We start from the raw sequence: 23,896 nt of genomic DNA on the forward strand, positions 1-23,896 counted from the left end.
GGTTCAATTCCCCCGGACCCATGTAAACTAGCTGCATGTGGTAGCACATGCGTCTGGACTTCATTTCATTTGCAGTGGCTAGTGGCCCTGGTGAGCCCATTGTCTCCCTCTCTCTCAAATAAATAAGTGAATAGAAATTATTTTTAAAAATGGATATCACCACCACCCTTGGGATTGTCTTTTTAAATTTATTTTTATTTATTTATTTATTTGAGAGTGACAGACAGAGAGAGAAAGAGGCAGATAGAAAGAGAATGGGAACACCAGGGCCTCCAGCCACTGTAAACAAACTCCATATGCACGCACCACCTTGTGTATCTGGCTTATGTGGGGTCCTGGAGAATTGAGCTTCGAACTGGGGTACTTAGGCTTCACAGGCAAGCACGTAACAACTAAGCCATCTCTCCAGCCCTGGGATTGTCTTTTTAAAAAATTTTCTATTTTTGCATTTGTGTACATGTGTGTATATGTGGTGTATCTGTATGCTTGTAGGCACACACACACACACACACTGACCAGAGGTCAATGTTGGTGTCTTCCTCAGTCATGCAGTCACTGTGCACCTTACTCTTTGAGACAAGCTTTCTTGTTGAATTGAGAGTCCACCAATTCAGCTGGACTGGCTAGGGAACCAGGGAACACCATGAATCCACTTGGCTCCTCCTCCCTGGCCCTGGGATTACGGCACACACTGTCACCCCCAGCATTTTATGTGGGTTCTAGGGATATGAATCCAGGTCCTCATTCTTGTTTGGCAGTTCTTTACTAACCGAGGCATCACCTCAGCCCTTCGTCTTCCTTCTGAGAAAGATGTCCAGCAAGTCTGCTTGGCTGTAATGACAGAGAAGCTATATCTGACATAAGAGGGTGCCCCTGGGGCCACAGCAGGGAGCCTTAGCTAACCCACTCAGCAAAAATGGCTTGCTGAACCCCAGCCAGGGCCTCTTGAAGAAGTGGGTGAGGAGGTGGAGGGTGGAGCAGGAAGAGATGATTGTGGGTTTAACCTGCTGTGCAGTTTATGGCAACACTCTGGCTGGGGAATTGCTTAACTCTCTGCAGTAGTTTCCTGGCATGCAGATGCCACCCCAGGTGGGACCTAAGGTGCCTCCAGGAGCAAGGGAAGGGTAGGTAAAAGGAGCCATCAGCACAGAGATGGGGCCCCAAAGTCACCTGCAATTGTGTATGAACATTGGCCAGGCTCCAAAATCATGAAGGCTGGCCAAAGTCAGAAGCCATGGTCTCCTCTTGGCTAGTAATGCCAGCTGGTGGTGCTTTTCATGCAATGTGCCAGCCAAGCCCCTGTGTGGGTTACACAGACAGACATGAGTGAAAGTTTGAGTCATCTGCTCTAAATATACACATGAAGCTAGTGGTTTCTCTTGCCTAAACTAGTCCACAAATCAGTCGTTTCACTGTGGACTTTGCTGTTAATTTTGGCCCAAGAAACAGGGCCATCGAGTAAACAGCCTCCACCAGCAGTAAGCCATCTTCTATGTTCAGAAGCCACTTCTAGGGCTGTGTCTGCCCAGAACAAAGCCACACCCTGTCTTTACAGCCCACTTATCCTCCCAACCTCCTCTCTGCCCCATCTTTCTCAAGGGAGTCTCCTACTGCCCTCCTGCCTCCTACTGTTTCCTGTCTAAGCATGTTCTAGAAGGTCAGGATAGTTAAAGCTCCTGGTGACCCTTATAGCTCCCAAGTTCTTGCCATTCCTCAGCTACCTTTATGGGAAAACTCTGGTTCCTCTACTATCAATCTGCACAGTTTAGGGAATTCAGGACTCAGTGTGCCCAAAAACACTGTGACCCTATTTCTAGCAGAACTTTATTTTTTAAAAAAGTACAGAAATATCAATAGTTCCTGTTACTCTTTCAGCCTGCTCTCCCTCACTTCATTCCACCACTTTCCCAGGACTCACTATGGACACATGGTCCTCAGAAGGGGCCATTTATTCAGTAATGATCAAGACTTCCCTTTAGATCTAGTACCTTCAGCATGCCGCACAAATGTTATCCCAGCTGAGACTCCAGACATTCAAAGCCACTTTGTTTCAGAGATGCAAAAATCACAGCTCAGAGGGCCAGAGAAGGTTATGACATATGATGTGTTGCCTCACACAACCTCAGCTGTCCCTTCACTCGGGCTCACACACTCCACAGCTGGGATGAAGGCAGTTTTTATCTTAGGTACCAGCATTCGTGTCATTTCACACTGAGATGTTCAAGACAGCCCCAAGGAGCTTGCAATGAACCCCAGGAGCCTCTGCCCACCTTCCTTGCCCTGGTACATGTTTGGCAAGAACAGGGTGAGTGACTCCCACATGTCAATTGTGATGGGTCCCTAAGCCTCTGGAATTTGTGTAACTAACTTATAAGGAGTTGGAAAATCCCTGCTCATGGATTCTGTGACTCTCTTTTTTTATTTCTTTTTTACAACCTTGGTGACATTCCGTCTCCACTCAGATTAGAAGGGAAGCAGAATGTTTGTCTAGGGTTCCCACCCATGCTTTGCACCTGCACCTCTGATGGTGACTCAGAAGCTGAGCTCCTCCCCCAGGTGAACGGACATGACTCCTTTGGTGACACTGGCTACCCCTTTTCTTGCGTGTGACCCACTCTCTGGCAAGGTGGTGTTAGCAAAAACTGAACCACTGGCATTGTGCCATCGGGTGATCATTTGGTCCTCAAAAGGCAGGATATGGGCTGGGGTGCGGCTCTGCACAGCCTGCAGTCCAGAGCTGCCCAGTGTACTAGAGGCATCATCTCTCCACCAGTCATTCCTGATTGCCCTGGGGACACAGCCAATCTCTGACTCCAGCTGTGGCTGTGTGTGGAGAGAGAGCAGGGGAATAGGAGAGGCCCAGGGAGGAGGTGTGTGAGGGACCAGGAAGTAGGGCTGGAAGGAGAAGAGCAATCAGGAAACCTGACGAAAGGGGGACTATCCAAGCATTCTGAGCACAGGGAAGACATTCATTCTTCCGTCCCTTCCCACAGCAGACAGAACATTCCTCCCCCTTCTCACTTACCTCAGCAGGTTCTAGAACATCTCCAGAGACTCTGTGGGAATGTGGGGTTGAACTGTTGATGTTATCCATAAGTAAACTTTCAAAAGGTTAAAGGTTAATAGTAAATCAAAGTCCTTCCCCCACCAAAGTATGCTAGTCACAGGCTAACATTTTATTAGGAAGAAATAAAGGATGTTCAGTGAAGCAGGACCCATGCCCACCAGCTGCACTTGCCCAGGACCACAAACAATGGCCAACACCCGCCACTCAGGAAAGCTCACCTTTTCAGAGACGCCAGGGCAAATGCAAGGGCCTGTGTCCCAAGAACCACAAATGACCAGCACTGATAAGGAGGAGACTGGATACTCCTGAGACAGAGCCATCTACCTGCAGCCTGTGACAGAAGACAGACCTACAATCCAGGAGACATTCTTCTCCATAAGCCTCTTCATCCACCTCATGTGCAAGACCTGTAGTACAGGTGACTTTTACCCTTTGGTGATAAGGGACCTGATCCTAGGTGCTCAGGGCAGGAAGTAAGACTTTGGACTTCTCACACTGTGTTGGCATAGGTTTCCCCTTTATAACTTCAGGATGCCTGAAAGTGACAGAGGGAAGAATCTATGTGCAACTCCTAATTTTAGTTTGTGTGATTTTGTGGGGGGGAGATAGATTTTATTTACTTTTTTGAGACAGGATTTTGCTATGTAGCATTGGCTAGCTTTGAACTCTTGACAATCCTTTTTCCTCAGCCTCTTGAAAGCTGAAATTACAGATATGAGCCACCATGCCCAGCATGTACACTTCTTAAAATGTGAGTAGTAACTCCACATGTAGTCACATAACTAAACGAGGTCACAAACAACTTGGCATTAGCAAAAAGTTCTGAACACACAGTGGTCAGAAACTAATTCAAATTCAAATACATAATGAACCCAATGCCTTTCGTGCAATGTTCGTTCATGTTGCACAGAGTTGCAGTCAGGTTCTCATTGCTGGCAGAAATCACCTGACCAAGAGCAGCTTTTGGAAGATAAAAAAAGGTTTATTTGGGGGCTGGAGAGATGGCTTAGTGGTTAAGTGCTTGCCTGTGAAGCCTAAGGACCCTGGTTCAAGGCTCGATTCCCCAGGACCCACGTTAGCCAGATGCACAAGGGGGCACACATGTCTGGAGTTCATTAGCAGTGGCTGGAAGCCTTGGCATGCCAATTCTCTCTCTCTCTCTCTCTCTCTCTCTCTCTCTCTCTCTCTCTCTGTCTCTGTCTCTTTCTCTCTCTGTCACACTCAAATAAATAAATAAAAATGAACAAAAAAAAGTTTATTTTGGCTTACAGACTCGAGGGGAAGCTCCATCATGGCAGGGGAATACAATGGCATGAGCAGAGGGTGCACATCACCCCCTGGCCAACATAAGGTGGACAACAGGAACAGGAGAGTATGCCAAGCACTGGCAAGGGGAAACTGGTTATAATGCCCATAGGCCTGCCCCCAACAATACACTGCCTCGAGGAAGCTTTAATTTCCAATTACCATCAGCTGTGGAGACTAGAGTTCAGAATACCTAGGTTTATGGGGACACCCAAATCAAACCATCACATTCTATCCCTGGCCCCCATAAACTGATATCCATATATGATATAAAATATAATGCATTCAGTCCAACTTTAAAAGTCCCCATAGTTTTTATCAATCCTAATGATGTTCAAACATCCCCATAATCCAAGGTCTTTTAACTGAATCACAATACCAAAAAATCCCCCCCAAAACCCATAATGGCACAGAATAAACACTCACACTGCAAAAGATGGTATTAGACATAGCAAAGGAATATTCAACCAATATAAGATTTAAGTAGGACAAACATCAAACTCTGTAGCTTTAAGTCCAACAATTTTTGCCAGTAACAAATCTCCAAGTCCGATAATTCTAACCAGGAACAAGTCTCTGTACTTCCAATTCCACCCCTCCAGCTAGGCTACTCACAGTCCCGGAAAACTTCATCTGGGGCCAGCAGTTCTCTTTGGCTGCCATCTTGTAGCCCCAGCATCTCCACTGGGTTTCCACTGCAATCCACAGTTCATCCTCATGGTTTTATTGGGTCTCCATGCAGTCATCCAGCAAACCTGCTTCACATTGCCTATGGCCATTTCCAAAACATAAGACCATGTTGCAAATTCAATGCCCTTCTATTTCCTGCATTTCTTATACTCCAGAATACCAGGTATGGTGTCAATTAGTTAATACATGGTTGGGGGGTGTGGAATAAAGCAGACTTTGAAGAACAGGACATTCCTTCAGCATTCAGGCCCCTTCAAAAGAATCTACGTTCTTTCTGTTGTCCCAATGCAAGTCATCTGGCCCAATCTCAATGGTTGTAATCTCCTGATTACAGCTGAATGGGCAGCAGTTTCACCCAAAGATTTCATTTTTTTCTCTGTATCATATCCCTCTTCTCACACTAGTCCACTTCTATGTAATGCAACCCTGCACAACTTCTCAGGACATGGCCGTAACAGCAAGCATCTCACACAGACTGCTTCTAGCTCAGTCCAGGCAAAGCTCTTTCTCACCATCATTAGCCAAACCTCACAGTCCATAGTTCTTACTGCATTCAGGTCTTTCAACTCTGACCAGAATACTCCATCAAGCTGTACTTACAGCACTGCAAACTGTCTTAGGCTAAGATTTCAAATCCCTCCACATTCCTCTTGAAAATCAGCTCCAAAAGACCAAAGCCACACAGTCAGGTGTCCATCAGCAAATGATATCACTCCCAGTACCAGCTTTACTGTTGTAGTCAGGTTTCCATTGCTGACAGAAATAACTTGACCAAGAGCAGCTTTTGGAGAAAAGGGGGTTTAGTTTGGCTTACAGACTCATGGGGAAGTTCCATGATGGCAGTGGAAAATGATGGCATGAGCAGAGAGAGGGTGGACATCACGCCCTGATAAACATAAGATAGTAGACAACAGGAACAGGAGAGTGTGTCAAACAATGGCATGGGAAAACTGGCTAATACACCCACCTCCAAGAAGCATTAATTTTCAATTACCATCAGTTGGGGAGACTAGCATTCAGAATACCTAAGTTTATGGGGGACACCTGAACCAAACCACTACATACTGAATCACTTTTCTGCAGTCTTGGTTCTGAAAACACAACAGATGCACTTGGAACTGAACATGGCATCATGCCATGTAAGGACAATGATTGTTGCTTGAAACACTTACACTTGATTCAAGACCATTGTATGCCATGAATTGCAGCAAACATGATAATTTAATTGTGGAAAACAAAAATTTAATATTTTCCTATTATCATTCCATAGCATGGAAGTAGAAAAGTAGTGTTTCTTTAGATTGTATTATGCTAAAATGATTTTAAACACTCCTGATGAATTTCAGCAAAAAAATCATTAAATGAATTTTGGTTGGAGGTTATGACTGTCTAACAATTTCTGAAATGGTCTTAAAAATATATCTGTACTATGTATTTATGCAAAATGATGTTCTCAGCATAGACGGTGGTAAAATCTAAGTATAAGTCAAGCTCACAAATCATAGAAAATACTGCATCCCACTACATCAAATATTCACTCAAGAGCTAAAATTTCGTTATGATTTATTACCATTATACCTACTTTATATACCAATATACCTGAGGCCATGTAAAAATTTCTCAGGCTAAAAGGAGTCCATGAGTGGAAAAATGTTTAAGAAGCCCTGAACTATAGGGCAAAGTCAAGGGCAAGTCCAGGAGGGTAGGGTTTAAAGAGGGATCGGGGAGCGGGGCCTATGAGTTAGGACTATTGGGGACTTGAGAGGATGGGACTGGGCACGATATTCCCTGGTCATATCTCTTTAACAGCTGCTGCTGTTCCCCAATCTCCCCTTGTTGCTCACATTGGCTGACTTTTTTTTCTCAATTTTTATTAACATTTTCCATGATTATAAAAAATATCCCATGGTAATACCCTCCCTTCCCCCCTCCCCCACTTTCCCCTTTGAAACTCCATTCTCCATCATATCCCCTCCCCATCTCAATCAGTCTCTCTTTTATTTTGATGTCATGATCTTTTCCTCCTCTTATGATGGTCTTGTGTAGGTCGTGTCAGGCACAGTGAGGTCATGGATATGCAGGCCATTTTGTGTCTGGAGGAACATACTGTAAAGAGTCCTACCCTTCCTTTGGCTCTTACATTCACACCAGTAGCTTCAGTTTCAGTCCAGTGCTACAGGGCTCATTTGACCCTTCCCCATTTTCCATATATGTAATTCCTTTATCCAACAGTGAGAGACCCAGCTCCAATCATCTTTAATATATTGTTTACTTGTTCATTCCTACAGCAGCTTCAGAAAGAGACCTCCTCATGGAAGTTTGTTGGGAGTTCTTACTGTTTTTAGATAGCATATATCTCAAATTCTATGGCATATGTCCAAGCACTGTGATTCCTGTATTCTTGGAAAAACACATAAGTACACTCTCTTGGCTTCTCTGGGAAGTGAAGCAAATGAAAAGGGAACAGTAAAACTCTTTTTGCTTCCAGACATTGAATACTTTTCTGCTTTGCTGTGTGTGCCAGGCTGCTCTAAAGACATTCTATGTAAGAAGTGTGGTGTGGGGCTTTAGGGACTCAGGCTTGTTGCTCTGAGCTTGTCCTGGGATGCTTTCCCCTCATTAGCACAAAGGCAGCACCTTCCACATGCAGCCCTGCAGCATGCAAGCAGTCACTACATTGTTGGGGATGAGGCGAGAGCTCAGTGGTTGGCTGTTTACCTAGCTTGTGCAAGGTCCTGGGATCAATCCCCACTGCATGCATGTGCATGCATAGCATATGCACACGCGTGCACACACATACACACACACACACACAATTATTTGGAGAGGAAAGTGTAAGTGCTGCTTTCTGAGAGTTGCTGGAAAAGGTTTTGAATTATAATTGTTGCCATCATTCAAAAAAAATTAAAAATGCTGAATGGCCAGAAGACTTGGCCTGTCTCCAGAAAGGCTCCTTTGGAACAATCTGAAGGTCCTATCTGTGTTCCTGGAGCTGTGTCAGGATGCTGGTGATATGAGTGGATTGTCAGGTCCTTGACATGAGCTCACTTAGGGAGCGTTCTCTGTGACACTGGGTTGTCACTGTAACCCTTGTGGGAGGTGACTTTAAAGAGAAAAAGGAATCCCTAGATCAACACTGAGGTATCATGGGGTGAGGTAGGGGGAAGAAAACACCAAGGCTTGGCTGAGGCTTGTCTGACTAGACACTTTAGATCACCCCTAGTCTCACATCACACTGTGAAGATCCCTGGGTAGATTATGGAAAAGCAGCCAGGGACATGAAGCTCTGCCCACAGTGGCTCTCAAGATGCGACTCAGGATTGCTATCCCAAGCAAGCTTCATTTCCCAATGCCTGCCAACACTAAAACCACACACCGCAGGCATACACAAACACCACAAATATATTTCATCTCTTGCACAGACACTCACCACACATAAACACACTCAAACATCCATACAGATACACAAGCACAAAAATATCTACAAATACATGGTACATGCACAGCAAGCCAAACATCATGGACACAGAGAATGCTGGCTCTCCTCCTGCATCATCAACGGGCTCTACCAGGGGCCTCAAGGCAGGGGTTCCCAGAGGATCTTCCGTCTCCTCCTACTGACTTTCATAATCCTGTGAGGCAAGTAAAAGGAGGTCTTCTCAGACGGGCTAGTCACTTTCTTATTCAAGCCATGTGATGGTGTTCCTGGTGTCTAAGGACAAGCAATATATGAAATAAAACCAACAAGGGCCCACTGCTTTATCCACATTGATGAGGCCATTATAGGAACTCCTCTCCTTTCTTGATACAAGAATACAACCCAAAATGCCCTACCCCTTCAACTAGCATTGTCTTCACCTCTCACCTGCCATTTTCAAAGGGTGAAGGACACCTGATCTCTGGTTTTCTTCCTTGGTAAATCTCCATAGCACCCACACTTGCATAAGGAATATCTCCAGAAGGTGGGTATGAGTGGATTAGAATTCACAAGTGAGAACCAAAAATACATGCTTCCAACCCATTCCACTTGCGTGGTACCAGAGCTGAGATTTTTTGTGTGCATGTGTGTATGTATGGACATGTAGGTGCCACAGTATTCATGTGAAGTCAGAGGGCAGCCTTTGAGTGTTGGTCCCCATATTCCCTTGTTTGAGAGAGGGTTTTCTTCTCCCCTCCCCCCCTCCCGTGTGTGTGTGTGTGTGTGTGTGTGTGTGTATCTTGATTTGCACATATGTGTGTGTATGCATGCACCAGTATTTCTTGCTGCTGCAAATGAATGCCCATCTGACTTTATGTGGTGGCTAAGGAATTGAACTTGGGCTGGTAGGTTTTTGCAAGAAAATGCCTTTGATCACTGAGCAATCTTCCCAACCCCCAAACAGGGTCTTTCTTTCTTTTTTTGCCATTGTAAATGCCAGACTAGCCAGCCTATGCACTTTGGGATTCTCTGACATAGGAGCATTGGGATTACAGGCAAGTGCCCCACTGGCTCTGGTTTTATGTGGGTTCTGTGGGTCTACACTACAGTCTTCAGGCTTGTATAGCAAGCACTTTTAACCACTGAGCCATCTCTCTAACCTGCCACATAGCTATGATGCTTAAAGACCTGCATGATTGAAAGTGACTCTTCAGGTATCATAGGAAAGGCCAGGGAGAAAGCTTAGTAGTTCAGCAGTTGTGGGAGGCACTGTGTTCAATCCCCAGCATTACAAAAAAGAAACACACACACACAGAGATGTCATGGAAAACTACCCACTAATGGTATATTGTTTTTAATAAACTTTGATGATGGCTTGTGGGTATATCTAATTTTCATTTTTTCTCTTCCAGGGTCAGAAAGCTTGGATAGAGAAAACATTTTGCAAACGGGAGTGTATCTTTGTAATTCCCAGTACAAAAGATCCCAACAGGTAAGTTGGAAGCTATAATGAAGGTATTAATCAAGCCAGGGTTTGGTCAACAGTTACCCAGCAACTATACCTCTAGTGCACATGGGAGAAGGCACAGGAGTCAGGGAAGGGATCCACAATATGTTCCCATATGGGTCATTAACAAGGAAACACTGAGCTAACAAGCTCCTCTGTTGAGATGGGAAAGTGCCTCTCTGCCTCCTCCACTGGGACGTCTCATGGCCAGGTGGCTGCACTGTTTCTCAATTTAATGAGATCAAGGACCTGGGAGCTTCAAACAGACTCCCAGGATATCTTCTGGAGCCTCTTCTATAGAATTTTGAAGGAAAAGAATTTCTACCACAGAAAAGATTTGAGTGGCTAAGTGAACTGGCTACAATTTTATTAAAGGATAGATACAAAATGCCAAATGCAAACAATTTTATTCACCTACCTGAAAATGTGTTTGTTAAAAGGTGAACAGAAAGCCTTCCAAAACCATACAAGCAATCAGAGATGAATTTTTTTAAAACCTTTTATCTGAGGGAAAAAGGTATAAGGTTGAATTTGAAGAGCAAGGAAATGAGCTCTCCACACGTTCACCATGAAGTTCATGTGGGCAGGCTCTCTGATGCAGGGCACAAGCACTTAGCCACACCCTGGCTCAGATTTGTTTACAGATTTATGCAGTCACAGTGGCTCATGTCTGCAGTCCCAAGGCTCCCTGCCACCTCTCCTCACTTCAATCTCAGCATTGTCTTTCAATATCAGAAATCTCAAATGTCATATGGAAGTTTTCACAAACTTAGCTGTACCTAAATGTCCCTCCCTAGTTCAGTGCCACATAGCCCTTTTCTGAGAAGATCTATCCATGGCAACCTTCATTAGCACCTGCAGTCCCCACACAGCCAAGTGATGAGATAGCTTCGGGACACATACACACAGGCCTTTTCTGTGAGCAACACACATGCACCCTAAACCCCTAGGACTAAACACTGAACTATTTAGAGCCTTCAGAAATGTTCTCAAATGTATGTATCAAATGGAGTAATATCTACTCAAGAAAATCTTCTCCAATCCAGCAAGAAAGGCTAGAATCTTTGGAATCTAAACCAATAGCACTCCTCCTCTGCATTATTAGGGGTTTTGAGTGGAACAGAGATGATAGAATGAATCTACATTATTATTAGATTTGCTTACAGTCTGTGATGTGGGTAGTCCAACAATGTCTATCTGGAAGCTAGAAAGTCTGAGAACCCAGTAGCTGCTCAGTCCATGAGGCTGGAAGGCTCAGCAGTTCCAATATGACACTGAAGAGCTGAAGGATTCTTAGATAGTTGCTGGTCTTCAGCCCACATTGGGATGCTGAAGATATCGAGTTCTGATGTCTGTGAATGATGACAGCAACCTGGTAGACGCACTCACCAGCAAGAGGCAAAGGCAGCCAGGGAAAAGCACTGTTCGTTTTTTTCTAGAGTTTCTATAATGCCAGAAGTGCTGCCCACTTTGAGGGCAGATCTTCCTCCTTCAGTCACTCCTGCCTGGAAATACCCTTATAGACCTGATCAAGCTGAGGTAGTGGGTTAGCTGTCACACTCTCCCAACTCAGCACAGGGGAAATTCACACTACTGCAGCTGAGACACAACAGAGGGCTCCCAACCAGAGAATTTCCCCAGCATTTATCTCCTCTCCCTTGCAAACTGCTTCTAAAGCTCAGTTTCCAGTGAGTACAGGTCATCAAGAAAACACATATGCAAGTAATATCCACAGAAACATGAATAAATTACATTGTTTTTGAACAAAATATATGTTAGGGCAAAAAAATGTTACCATAGATAGAGGAATATTTTATAATGACAACAAGGCCAATTCATGAGAAAATTTAACATTTCTCAAAACATATGCGTCTAATAGTGGAGTACAAAAATGCATAAAGCAAAACTTTCATAAAGAAAGGAAGAAGTAGACAATACAACATTAGCATTTGATTATTTCAGTACCCCATGTTCAACACTGAAAAGAATACTTAGAAGATCAAGAAGGAAAAAGAAGACTTGAACAGTGCTATAGGCTAACTAAAACTTCACCAACAACTATACAACATGCAACCAAAACATAGAACACACATTCTTCTCAGGTGCATATGGAATGTTCTCCAGGACAGATCCTATGTTAAGCCATAAAGCAAGTCTCAATACCTTTAAAGAAATAATTCAAGACAAATGCTTCAAGCAAGATGATGTGAAAGTAGAAATAAAAAACAAATGGGAAAAAATTTGGAAACTCACAAATTTATCATAAAGAACACACTCCCAAATAACCAATAGATCAAAGAAGAAATGAGAAAATACCTCAAGATCCATGAACTGAAGCAACAACACTCCAAAACTTAAGGAAAGCAGCCAAAGTTAATGCCACAAAGAAGCTGTATACTGGTAAATGCCTATATTAAGAAAGAAGAAAGCCAGGCGTGGTGATGCACGCCTTTAATCCCAGCACTTGGGAGGCAGAGGTAGGAAGATTGCCATGAGTTTAAGGCCACCCTGAGACTACATAGTGAATTCCAGGTCAGCCTGGGCTAGAGTGAGACCCTACCTCGAAAAGAGGTGGGAGGGGGAATTCTAAATAAATAGCCAAGCACTCCTCTGTGAGACACTGGAAAAATAATAGCAAACCAAAACTCAAGCAAGCAGAAGACCATCATGAGTAAGGTAGAAATGCATGAAAAAGAGAAGAGAATAGATAAGTTTCCTAAGTTGAGAGTCTTCTCTATATGGTTCATGCTAGAGACTACAGAAACTTCAAGGAAGAAATTAACGAAGTCAAAAGTTATTCTGAAAAAAGATTAGGGCTGGAGAGGTAACTCAGTCATTAAAAACACTTGCTTACAAATCCTGAAAGCCCAGGTTCAATTCTCTCTCTCTCTCTCTCTCTCTCTTTCTCTCTTTCTCTCTCTCTCTCTCTCTCTCTCTGTGTGTGTGTGTGTGTGTGTGTGTGTGTGTGTGTATGTGCGCCTCATCTTTTTTCTCTTTCTCTCAAATAAATTATTTTTATAAAAAGATCAACAAAACAGAGAAATTACTACTTAGATTAATGGAGAAAAAAAGAAGTAATAGTAAAATGACAAGAATAGAAGTCATATAAACAACCTTACATAAATATAAATGAAAAGAAAGAACACTGTTATTTGCATAACAAATTAGATAACTTAGGTGAAAAGAAAAAATTCCTGGAAAGGCACAACCACCAAAGCTAGCTCAAGCCAAACTATACAATAGAAATAGACTTATAATGAATGTAGGATAGGATTAGGATTCGTGAACAAAAATCTACCCACTGGTATTTGATTAGTAATCAGAAAAGCCCAGATCCAGAAGATCTCTTGTCTGAATTCTAAAACCCATTTTAAAATTAATACCTATTCAATATAAACATTTCTAAAAATAGTGGAGGAGGGAACATATGGCAGACAGCTTCAGGTTTGTTGAGCTGAACTTCCAGACCAGGCACAGTTATGGAGGAAGGGATTTATTGAAGCTTACAGATCCAGGGGAAGTTCCAGTATGGCAGAATAAGCTGGCCCTGCTTTCACAGGTCCAAGCAAAGAGAGAGGCCACAGCCAATAGCCACACCACACAGCACAATTCAGGAGCTCCAGCTAGGCACACTTTGCATATCTTGAGATTGGAATTTCAAATCCACCAGCACACCTTAGGGCTGGAGGATCCAGCCCAGTGACACTTCCTCCAGCCAGGTGGCTGTAGACCTAAATTACAAACTGTAATAAAACACTGAATATATGGGGGGCCATCTATTCAAATTCCACAGAAAACCTTCCAGTTTGTTTTATGATACCAAAAGTGTGAAGCTTTCTTGAAGAAATTAATGAAAATCTAAGTAACTGGCCATTTTTTCTGAGGGTAAAGTTCATGATTGATTTTTTAAAAAATCCATGCTCCTTGATTTGTACATATGTCACTATTAAAATGGCAGTGATCAAAATGACCTACATATTCATCTTAGTCATTAATGATGGTAAATCTTGATTATTAACGTGCCTGGATTGAGATTACTGTAGTACACTTCTGGGTGGTTCTGTGGGAGTGTTTCCAAAGAATAAAAACTAACTACTCTTTGAATGTGGGTAGCACCACCCCATGGGCCAGGAGCCCTGATGGAATGGCAGGGGTGGGGGAAGGAAGGCAGAAGCCTTCTAGTGAAGACATTTTCTGTACATCCTGGCTACTGTGGGGAAACACTCGGCTCCTCCAGCCCCTCCCTGCCTGAAATCTCTGGGCTGAAATCTCTGAAACTATAGGCCAAAGTAAAGCTTCTCTATCCTGCTTCCAAATGATTTTCTTCACAACAAGGAGTCTGAAAAACACACTCTACTAGACTTGTTCTGTAGAAACTGACACTCTAATTCTAAAACTCACATGAAATCTTGAAGGAACCCAGACCACTGAAAATAACTTGGAATAAAAGATAAGAGCAAGGGAGGGAAGAAAGTAGTACTAAGTTGGTAAGATACTTGGCTTAGGTAGACATCCAGTGGAACAGGCAGTCCAGAATAAACCAATACATGAAAACATAAAGGTAAATCTTCATGGCCTGGGATTTGGCAGATAGTTCTGATATACCACACACAAAAAATATAAGCAACAAAAGAAAAAGCATATTGAAGCCAGGCGTGGTGGCACACACCTTTATTTTTTTATATTTTATTTTTATTTATTTATTTGAGAGAGAGAGAGAAAAGAGGCAGAGAGAGGATTTAGAATTGCTATGGAAACAAATCGCAAGGCTCTGTGAGGGATTTTGTAGATTAGGTTACTTGAGGTGGGAAAATCTACCCTAAATGTGGGAGGTACAGTTCCATGGGCTGGGACCTAGACTGTATCAACAGAAGAAAAGTCGTTGGCACCAGCACTCATCTCTGCTTCAGGACTGTAGACTGAGTATGACCAGCTGCCTCCCACTTCTGCTGCCATGTCTTCCCTGCTTTTATCAGGCATTTTATCACAGCAATGAGAAAAGCAGTCAGTACAGATGGCTAGAATCAAAATGTCAGTTAATATAAGAGTTGGAAAGGATATAGAGAAATCAGAGTCCTCTTGTAGTGCTGGTGGGAATCCACAGCAGCGACCCCTTTGGAAGTCAATGGGTTTTCTTCAAATGATTTACCATAGAGCAGTCTTTGATAGTTCAGCAATTCCACTACTATAAAATGAAAACTTGTCCATACAAACACTTGTAAAAAACTGTTCGCAGCAACATTACTCTTATGACTCAGCAAGTGAGAACAACCCGTGTTCATCATGGAATCCATAGATTAACAAACTGCTAATCTACGTGTATAAAGAAATGAAGAGCTGACATATAGCACAGCGTGATGAACTTGGAAAACAGGCAAAGTGAAAGAAGACTGTGAAAATCATCATATCTAGCCAGGCATGGTGGCATATGTCTGTAATCCCAATGCGTGGGAGGTGGAGGCAGGAAGATCAGAAGTTCTAGGCTAGCCTGGGCTACATAGTGAGTTCAAAGCCAGTTGAAGCTACAAGACACTGTATTTCAAAAAAAAAAAAAAAACACCACAAAACAAGTTTTATATTATTCCCCTTACCTGCCTATTTGTGTATGGTCATGTCAGTGGGACAGGAGTGCATACACTCATGGGAATAGAAGAATAAGGTTCAATGCACAGAGTTTCTGGGGTAATTAAAATGCTCTAACATCAAATATGGTGATGATTTTACCTATCTGTCAATACTCATGTCTATTAATTCATAAACTTTAAGTGAGTTAGTTACCTGATGTGTAAAAATAATCTCAAACCAAGCTTTATGGTTAGAAGAAAGGGAGGGAGAAAGGGAAGAGGGGAGAAGGGATAAGTAGAAAAGAAATTTTTAAAGGAAAGAAATAAAGAGAAAGGGAAAGGAAAGAGGATGGAAGAAGGGGGAAGCATGGAGATAGAGAGCAAAGGAGACATTGATAGAGAAAAGAAGGGAGGAAGAGAAGGAAAGAACCCTGATATGGTATGGCTCCTATCACTGTGAAAGTAGTCAGAGGGCAGGGTGAACCTGCCAGACCCTCCCTTGGGAGCATCTTCTTCTCAGAGTGAAGGCCTCCTTTCTTGTCCCTGAATGCTCTATCCTTGCACTCTCTGACCTCCATCCACTCACTGGTGTGCACTTGCTCATATGGGATCCTCCTAAGTCTAGAACAGACCTCCCTTCTCTGCATTACCATGTCACTGATCTCTGAATCCTACTGGCTCCAAAGCATCATGCTATTCTTCCAAGTTTTGGTGGGTCCAGACACATAAATATGACAGGGTAACAAAGGGAACAATAGGCATGCTGGGAAAGGAAGCTAGCATGAGGCCAAGAGACATGCTCCAGGGAGACTAGAAAGGGAAAACAGAACATCTTGGGAGTAGAGGCTGACTGAGTCATGGCCAGATACTGTAAAACAGGATCCTGGAAGCCAGGCAAGCTTCTCAGCACAGAAAGACATACTGAATACTTACTGAAATTGACCTTCAACATTACTTTGGAGAAACATGTTTTGCTAAGCAACAGAAGAATCCTACAGTATGAAGAATCCAGGAAGGCCAATTGTATGTTCATATGGCATGGCTGCACATTGTCATGGTATGTTCAGTAATGTAATGTCTAGCTCTTACTACTGTCATCAAGACATTGGAAACAGTTAGAATACATTCCATAAAGAAGAATGACCATCTAATGTGTTTCAAATAGACTGGTATGTAAATAGGGATGTGCTGATTATCTGTAAAAAGCCACCACAGGGGCATTTCTGCTGTATTCAAGTTTGATCACTAAGGTATTCCTGTGTCCCTGACTGGGCCAAGCTAACCTGCTCAGCTTAACTGATATTCACTAACAGAAGGGTGTGTTTGTTATTTTTCTCACTGTTGTGACAAAATGCCTGGCAAAAGCAACTTAAGGAAGGAAAAGTAGTTTATTTTGGCAGTTTGAGTGGGTTTGGTGGGGAAGGCACGGCAGCAGGTGTGTGAAGTGGCTGGACACATTATGTCCAGAGCCAGGAATCCAAGAGAAATGAATCTGGTGTTCCACTCATACTCTCCTTCATTCTGAAATGTACCACCACATTTCGGGTCCTCCCTCTTCAACTAGAGCTCTCTGGAAACACTCTCTAGGTATGTTTCCATGGTTATTCTAAATCCAGTCAAGTTGTGTAAGGGAAAGAAGCACCATGCTGCCATAGACCCGCTCTGCTTCTCTTCTCAGGTGTTGCTGTGGCCAGTTCACCAACCAGCATATTCCCCCTCTGCCAAGTACAACTCCCAGCAAAGATGGAGAAGACAGCAAACAGGTGGAGACGCAACCTGAAAAATGGTCTGTCAGCAAACACACCCAGAGCTACCCAACAGATTCCTATGGGATCCTTGAATTCCAGGGTGGTGGCTATTCCAATAAAGCCATGGTAAGAAGGGTAATCAAACATGATGCCACAGGGACCACAGCCTTCATCAGAGGACTGCTTTCCAGCCCCAAGACTGAAAATACATGGGTCTTCCTTGGGTTTAAGGCTCAACCATCATAGGTATTTCCCTGCAAATCCAAGAAATGAGACATGGAAACTTGACATCATTGTAAAGAACATGTGGCACTTATAGCCAGGCACATTCCACTGGTTCATCTCCAGTGATGAGAAAGTTTTTGTTGTTGTTGTTTGTTTGTTTGTTTGTTTGTTTAAAAAAAAAAAAAGCTAGTAGGGCTGTCGAGATGGCTCAGTGGGTAAAGTGCTTGCTGCGCCAGCATAAACACCTAAGTTCAGATCCCCAGCACACATGCAAATGTTGTGTGGTGGAACATGTGCGCAATCACAGTGCTGAGGAGGCAGAGACAGGGCAACTAGCTGCATCAGTGAGCTTCGGGTCAGTGTGGGATCCTGCCTCAAAAACTAAGTTAGAAAGCCAGGTGTGGTGGCACACGCCTTTAATCCCAGCACTTGGGAGGCAGAGGTAGGAGGACCACTGACAGTTTGAGGCCACCCTGATATTACATAGTGAATTCCAGCTCAGCCTGAACTAGCAGGAGACCCTACCTCAGAAAACCAAAAATAAAAATAAAAATAAAAATTTGGAGAGCAGCTGAGGTGAATACTGATGTTAATCTCTGGCTTCCACATGTGCAGTGCACAAATAAGCATGCATGTGCATCCACACATATATGTGCACCCATACACAGACACACACACACCCACACACACACCCACACACACACACACAATAATAATAATAATAATAACAACAACAACAACCATGGATTTGCAACCCTCTTAGCTGTGTTTGGAATCTCTGGGAGTATTTTCCTCTGAAGTCAGCATTTTTTTTGTAACTGCACTTGGCCAGAGGGAGAGGACTAGCTAAAACCTCATCTTGTCATGCTCACAGGGATTGTCCTTTGCCTTTCTGCCAGGCCCTGCAGAGAAGTAAGGCATTAGAACTACAGCACTGTGATCCCTTTCAGCTAATTCTGAAGAACACTATGAAATACCATTTTTGCATTTTCAATGTACTGGTCCAACATCATTGTTCAAGTAAAATTTGGTTATGTTCCAAATACCACCATGCATAGTCTTCTGCAATACCACTGTCCATACTGGCATGGGCACAAAGCCAGAGGAAAGCAGCCAAGTGCCCCGGAATAGCCTCTTCTTCACCTTGAGGAGGCGGTCCAGTCCGGATGGGGGTCCATGATCCTCTTCCTCACTTGGCCCAACAATATTATTGTCCAACTTCTTGGACCACTGTTCTAGCTTTGGAATTGATTCTTTCAAGGTTAAGTTTGCCAAATCAAGTATAGAACACTCAGTTATATTTGAATTTCAGATAAGAAATAGATAATTTATGACACAACTATGTGCCAAATAGTATGTGACTTATTTGCATTGGATAAAAATATTGTGCTAAGCCAGGCACAGTGGCTCATGCCTAAAATCCCAGTACTTGAGAGGCTGAGATAAGAAGATTGCCATGAGTTCAAGGCTAGTCTGAGCTACAAGACACTACCTCAAAAAAAATGTACTGACCAGTTTTTAATAATCATATAAAATTTTAATTTAGCTAGACATGTTAGTCTATCCAGCTATTACAAAACGCTTCAGATGGCATAACTTTCAAACACAGAAATTTATTCCTCTGAAGGCTGAGAAGTCCATGATCAGGACACCAGCAGACCCACTGTCGGTAAAATCTCATCTCCTTAACAGAGGAGCATGCCTGCCTTAGGCCTTATGGAACTGTCCTTTAGACACCCATTTCCATTACTGCTTAAGGGACTGGGCTTTACTGTGTGAATACTGGTACAGCACAAATGTTCATACCATACCATTGCTGTTTTTGTCAATCCTCAAAATTCCCTTTAGTCACTTGGAAACAGACTATTTCAGAGGGTCCTAAACACTGGGGGAATTCTTGCTTGAACATGTGTGACAGCTCTGGTCCTCTTTGACATGAGAAGCAAAACCACAAACAGGTGCTGAGCACCACCCACTCTTTTGCAGTATATTCGTGTTTCCTACGACACCAAACCAGATTCTCTGCTTCATCTCATGGTGAAAGATTGGCAGCTGGAACTACCCAAGCTTTTAATATCTGTGCATGGAGGCCTCCAGAGCTTTGAGATGCAGCCCAAGCTGAAGCAGGTGTTTGGCAAAGGCCTGATCAAGGCTGCTATGACCACAGGGGCCTGGATTTTTACAGGGGGTGTGAGTACTGGTAAGTGCAAGTCCTTCCCTCCCTGTGACTAGACAACCTCAGTACTCAGTGTGGTTCCATCAAGCTTCCTTGTGTATTAGCCAGAAGACGCATGAGATTGTCTTCTGATTCTAGTGGCACAAAGGTGAAAGCCTTATCAACTAGGGTTTGTTATTGCAGTTGTTATGATTCATTTTGTTTAAATAACAAATACAATTTTATTAGTTGGATTTCAGCCCATGGTTGGTTGGCCCCATTGCTTTGGGCCTATGGTGAGGCAGCACATCATGGTGAGAGTACATGCTAGGGCACAGAAGACAGGGAGAGACTGGAGTTCCACCCTGACCACTCACTGACCACAAGACCACGCAGTAGGTCCTAGCTCTTAAAATTTCCACCATCTCCCAATAGTGTCAGGCCTCTAATACAGAGCCTTGGGGGCGGGGATATTCAAGATTGAAATCTCAGCAGTAGTAATAATGAATATTTGTGGGTCACCTACCATGGGCAATCATTATCCATTGATAACCTTTTCCTCACTTTATGGGAGAATAAACTGAAGAATAGAGCAGTTAATAAACATATCAGGTGAGCTATCTGCAGCCAAGACCTGCCAAAGAGACCCCAAGTGACTTGGAACATAGAGACGTGTTGAGGAAATCTCTGCCCAGTTGTTTGGTCTCTGTTTTTATTTACCCTATTCTAGGAGTTAAAACGGGTCAATAGTTACCATAAATTTAGATTTTCAGTATATTTTCCTTTCAAAATTAAGAATATGTCCTGCTCTGGCTCTATAAGGGATATGGGGGTTCAGGATAGGTACCCCTGAAGTTTATGAGTAGTGGTGTGACATGAAGTAGAAGGGCCCAAAATATGACATATGGCTGCTCACAGGTGTCGTCAGCCATGTGGGGGACGCTTTGAAAGACCACTCCTCCAAGTCCCGAGGCCGCGTCTGCGCTATAGGAATCGCTCCATGGGGCATGGTGGAGAACAAGGAAGACCTGGTTGGGAAGGATGTAAGTTTTCTCAGAAGACATTGACTTTTTTTTTAAATTAAAGTTCTGTGTTTTTGAGTTGTAGGAAATAACCAAGAAGTCTCAAAACCCTCAGTAGTAACCTGCAAAATGACAGCACAGCCAGAGTATTGACACTGATGCAGCCAGGGCATAGAACATTTCTACCAATCCAAGCATCCCTCCTTATATTGTAATGCCCATTTCCCTCCCACTTCTGCTTCCTCCTTAACTCCTGATGAAGGTGTATAATTAGACAATTTCCAGAATGTTATAGGGATGGGATCATGCAGTATAGAACCTTTGAAAGATGGCATTTCCATCCTACATAATTCTCTGGACAGATATGCCACATTGTAGACAGCTCCTTCCCTCAAATTGCTGACTGGTGTTATAGTTCATTCAGATACCTGAAGATTGTTTATCCATCTATGTGCTGAAGGGTATCTGCCTTGTTTATAGTTGGTCCATTACGAATACAGCCGTTATAAAATTTGTCTCAGAATTTTGTGTTAGTGTAAATTTTCATTTCTATGCAGCAAATATTGAGTTGCCATTATCTAAAATAACCAAGTTTTTAAAAAGTATTTTTGTTCATTTTTATTTATTTATTTGAGAGTTACAGACAGAGAGAGAAAGAGGCAGAGAGAGAGAGAGAGAGAATGGGCATGCCAGGGCCTCCAGCCACTGCAAACAAACTCCAGATGCGTACACCCACTTGTGCATCTGGCTAACGTGGGTCCTGGGGAATCGAGCCTCGAACTGGGGTCCTGTGGCTTCACAGGCAAGCGCATAACCACTAAGCCATATCTCCAGCCCCCAAGTTTTTTTTTTTTTAATTTTAATACATTAATTGAAAAACTAACCTTAAGTAGGTAGGGTAGAGATGTGAGACTGACTTTAACTGTAGTAATATGCATACATATGCTTTCTGTTACTCTTACTGTCTAAGTTCTGCAGCTCTGATTTGTGTTGCACATTTTTGTCAGGTCACAAGAGTATACCAGACCATGTCCAACCCTCTGAGCAAGCTCTCTGTGCTCAACAATTCCCACACTCATTTCATCTTGGCCGACAATGGCACCCTGGGCAAGTATGGTGCTGAGGTGAAGCTGCGAAGGCAGCTGGAAAAGCACATCTCCCTACAGAAGATCAACACTAGTAAGTGTGGGAAGGCCGCAGGCACTGCTGGGCCAGCTCCATGAAAAGGAACCAGCCAAGAAGCATGATGTCCAAGACTGTTGAAAGCTTTAACTTTGATTTGTGCTAGACCAATGGAACATGCCTTACTATACTTTTTTGCCCTAACCGCCAAGTCACATTCACCAAGCTGCCAAGTTCATGAAAGTGGTACAGAGGTTGATATGGTCATGGTCACCCACCATGTTGTCCATGGTTCTTGTCCTGTTATTCTTTTTAATTTTTTAATGGGAAAAATGTTCTAAAAGGCTTAGAATGATTCATCCTACATCACCTGATAAGTGTTGTTATTAAATATCTCTGTAGCTCTGCATCTCTCACCCACACTAAGATGTCAGATGGGGAACTTCAGGCAAGGGCTGCGGGGCCGCCTGCTCCTTGTGGACAGCATCCTTGTTGGTCCAGGTGACAAAGCCATGAGGAACAAACATTCCCTGTTGGGGAAATCTAGGGCTGAGCTACAGAGTAAGGAATGCCTTTCAACAAGATGAAAGGATAAAGACTAGTTAGAATGACAGTAGTTGGTATAACCACCTGGGACTGTCCAATCATTCTGTCAAACAATTACTAAATTATCTCTAAGAAAAGAAATTTTACTATACTTTTGTGTAAGACAACCTAGGCCTGGGAAATGGTAATTGCAGAACATAATTTAAGGAACTGTGATACTGCCCAAGTGTGTAGGATGGGGATGGCCTACATGAAAAACTGTGGATTTCTAAGTTCAGATCTCAATGGTAGAATTTTTTTTCCTTTTTAACAATTTTATTTTTTAATATTTTATTTTTATTTATTTATTGGAGAGAGAGGGAGAGAGAAAGAGAATATGGGTGTACCAGGGCCTCCAGCAACTGCAAGTGAAAGTTCTCCTACCATCCCACTCCACCTGGCCATGTGACTTGTGGGCTTCCCTTTGTCATCCTTTGCCTAAGGCTCTGGGCAGGGCAGGGACAACAAAGGGGTGCTCAGTTGTCACCTCCCACAGCAAGGAGCTTCATGAAGCCCAGCTGAGCCAAGAAGAACTAATTCTGCTGTTTCTGGAAACAAAGGTGATTTGGCCACCATATTCCTAATGATGTAAAATCCCAAACCTTAGTTGGGTACCAATCTCAAGAACAGAGTCAACATCCATTTTTCCAACACCTCTTGTTCAGGGCTTGGCCCAAAGCAGGCTTTCTATATTTGCTTGCTGACATGAGGTTAAATGCAATTCTTCCAGGAAGAAATGGCAAAGTTGTTTAAAATATTTAACCACCCTTGACTGTAGAAAGCATGGTCAAGGCTGGGGATATGACTTCCTGGAGAAAGCACTTGCCACACAAGATTAGGACTGGGGTTTGGCTCCCTGGCACCCATGTAAATGCTGAGTAGACATGGTGGCCACCTGTAATTCCAGAGATCAAGAAGTGGAGACAGGGGATCTCCACAGCAAGCTGGCTAGCTTCACTAGCCCAATCAGTGAGCTCTGGGTTCAACTGAGAGACTGCCTCAGTGCAGAAACTGGGAAGCAAGTGAGGAAGACACCTGCAATTAACCTTTGTGCACACACACACCACACGTACAAATGAAAAACAAAAAGCATGATGTAGAAAACCAGAAACTGAATTCTAATGTCTTAAATCTCATGTCCATGCTAGCAGATCTTGAGAACTCTGAAATCAATGACAATTTCCTACACTTAATAATGTTGATCACAACCTCAGATAAATATTAAAATATGCTCAGAATACAGTTGGCCCTTCATACCCATGAGATTTGCAGCACAGGATTGTGATGGTAGATGGAAAATATTTAGGAAGAAACACTGTGTCTTTCCTGAACATGTGCAGAATTTTTACTCGTCATTATTCCCTAATCAATATAGTATAACAGGTATTTTCAGACAATTTAGATCACATTAGATATTACAAATCACTGGAAGATGATCTGAAATGCACATCATGATATGTGTAGGCCATTTTATGTAAAGGGACTTCA

General features: G+C 43.1%; 1 protein-coding gene across 2 annotated transcripts in view; it reads left to right on the forward strand.

Moving 5' to 3' along the window:
* Trpm1 (transient receptor potential cation channel subfamily M member 1) overlaps window positions 1-23,896 on the forward strand; it is a 144,453-nt gene that overhangs the window by 53,045 nt on the left and 67,512 nt on the right. For both annotated transcript variants that reach the window (XM_004658133.2, XM_004658132.2), the window contains exons 2-6: window positions 9,893-9,972; window positions 17,230-17,425; window positions 19,511-19,724; window positions 20,598-20,722; window positions 21,709-21,880. In XM_004658133.2, the coding sequence (XP_004658190.2) occupies window positions 9,893-9,972; window positions 17,230-17,425; window positions 19,511-19,724; window positions 20,598-20,722; window positions 21,709-21,880 (787 nt within the window). The remainder of the gene's footprint in view (window positions 1-9,892; window positions 9,973-17,229; window positions 17,426-19,510; window positions 19,725-20,597; window positions 20,723-21,708; window positions 21,881-23,896) is intronic.

This window comes from Jaculus jaculus, chromosome 3, assembly GCF_020740685.1.
Source record: "Jaculus jaculus isolate mJacJac1 chromosome 3, mJacJac1.mat.Y.cur, whole genome shotgun sequence".
In the NCBI taxonomy this organism is placed as follows: Eukaryota; Metazoa; Chordata; class Mammalia; order Rodentia; family Dipodidae; genus Jaculus; species Jaculus jaculus.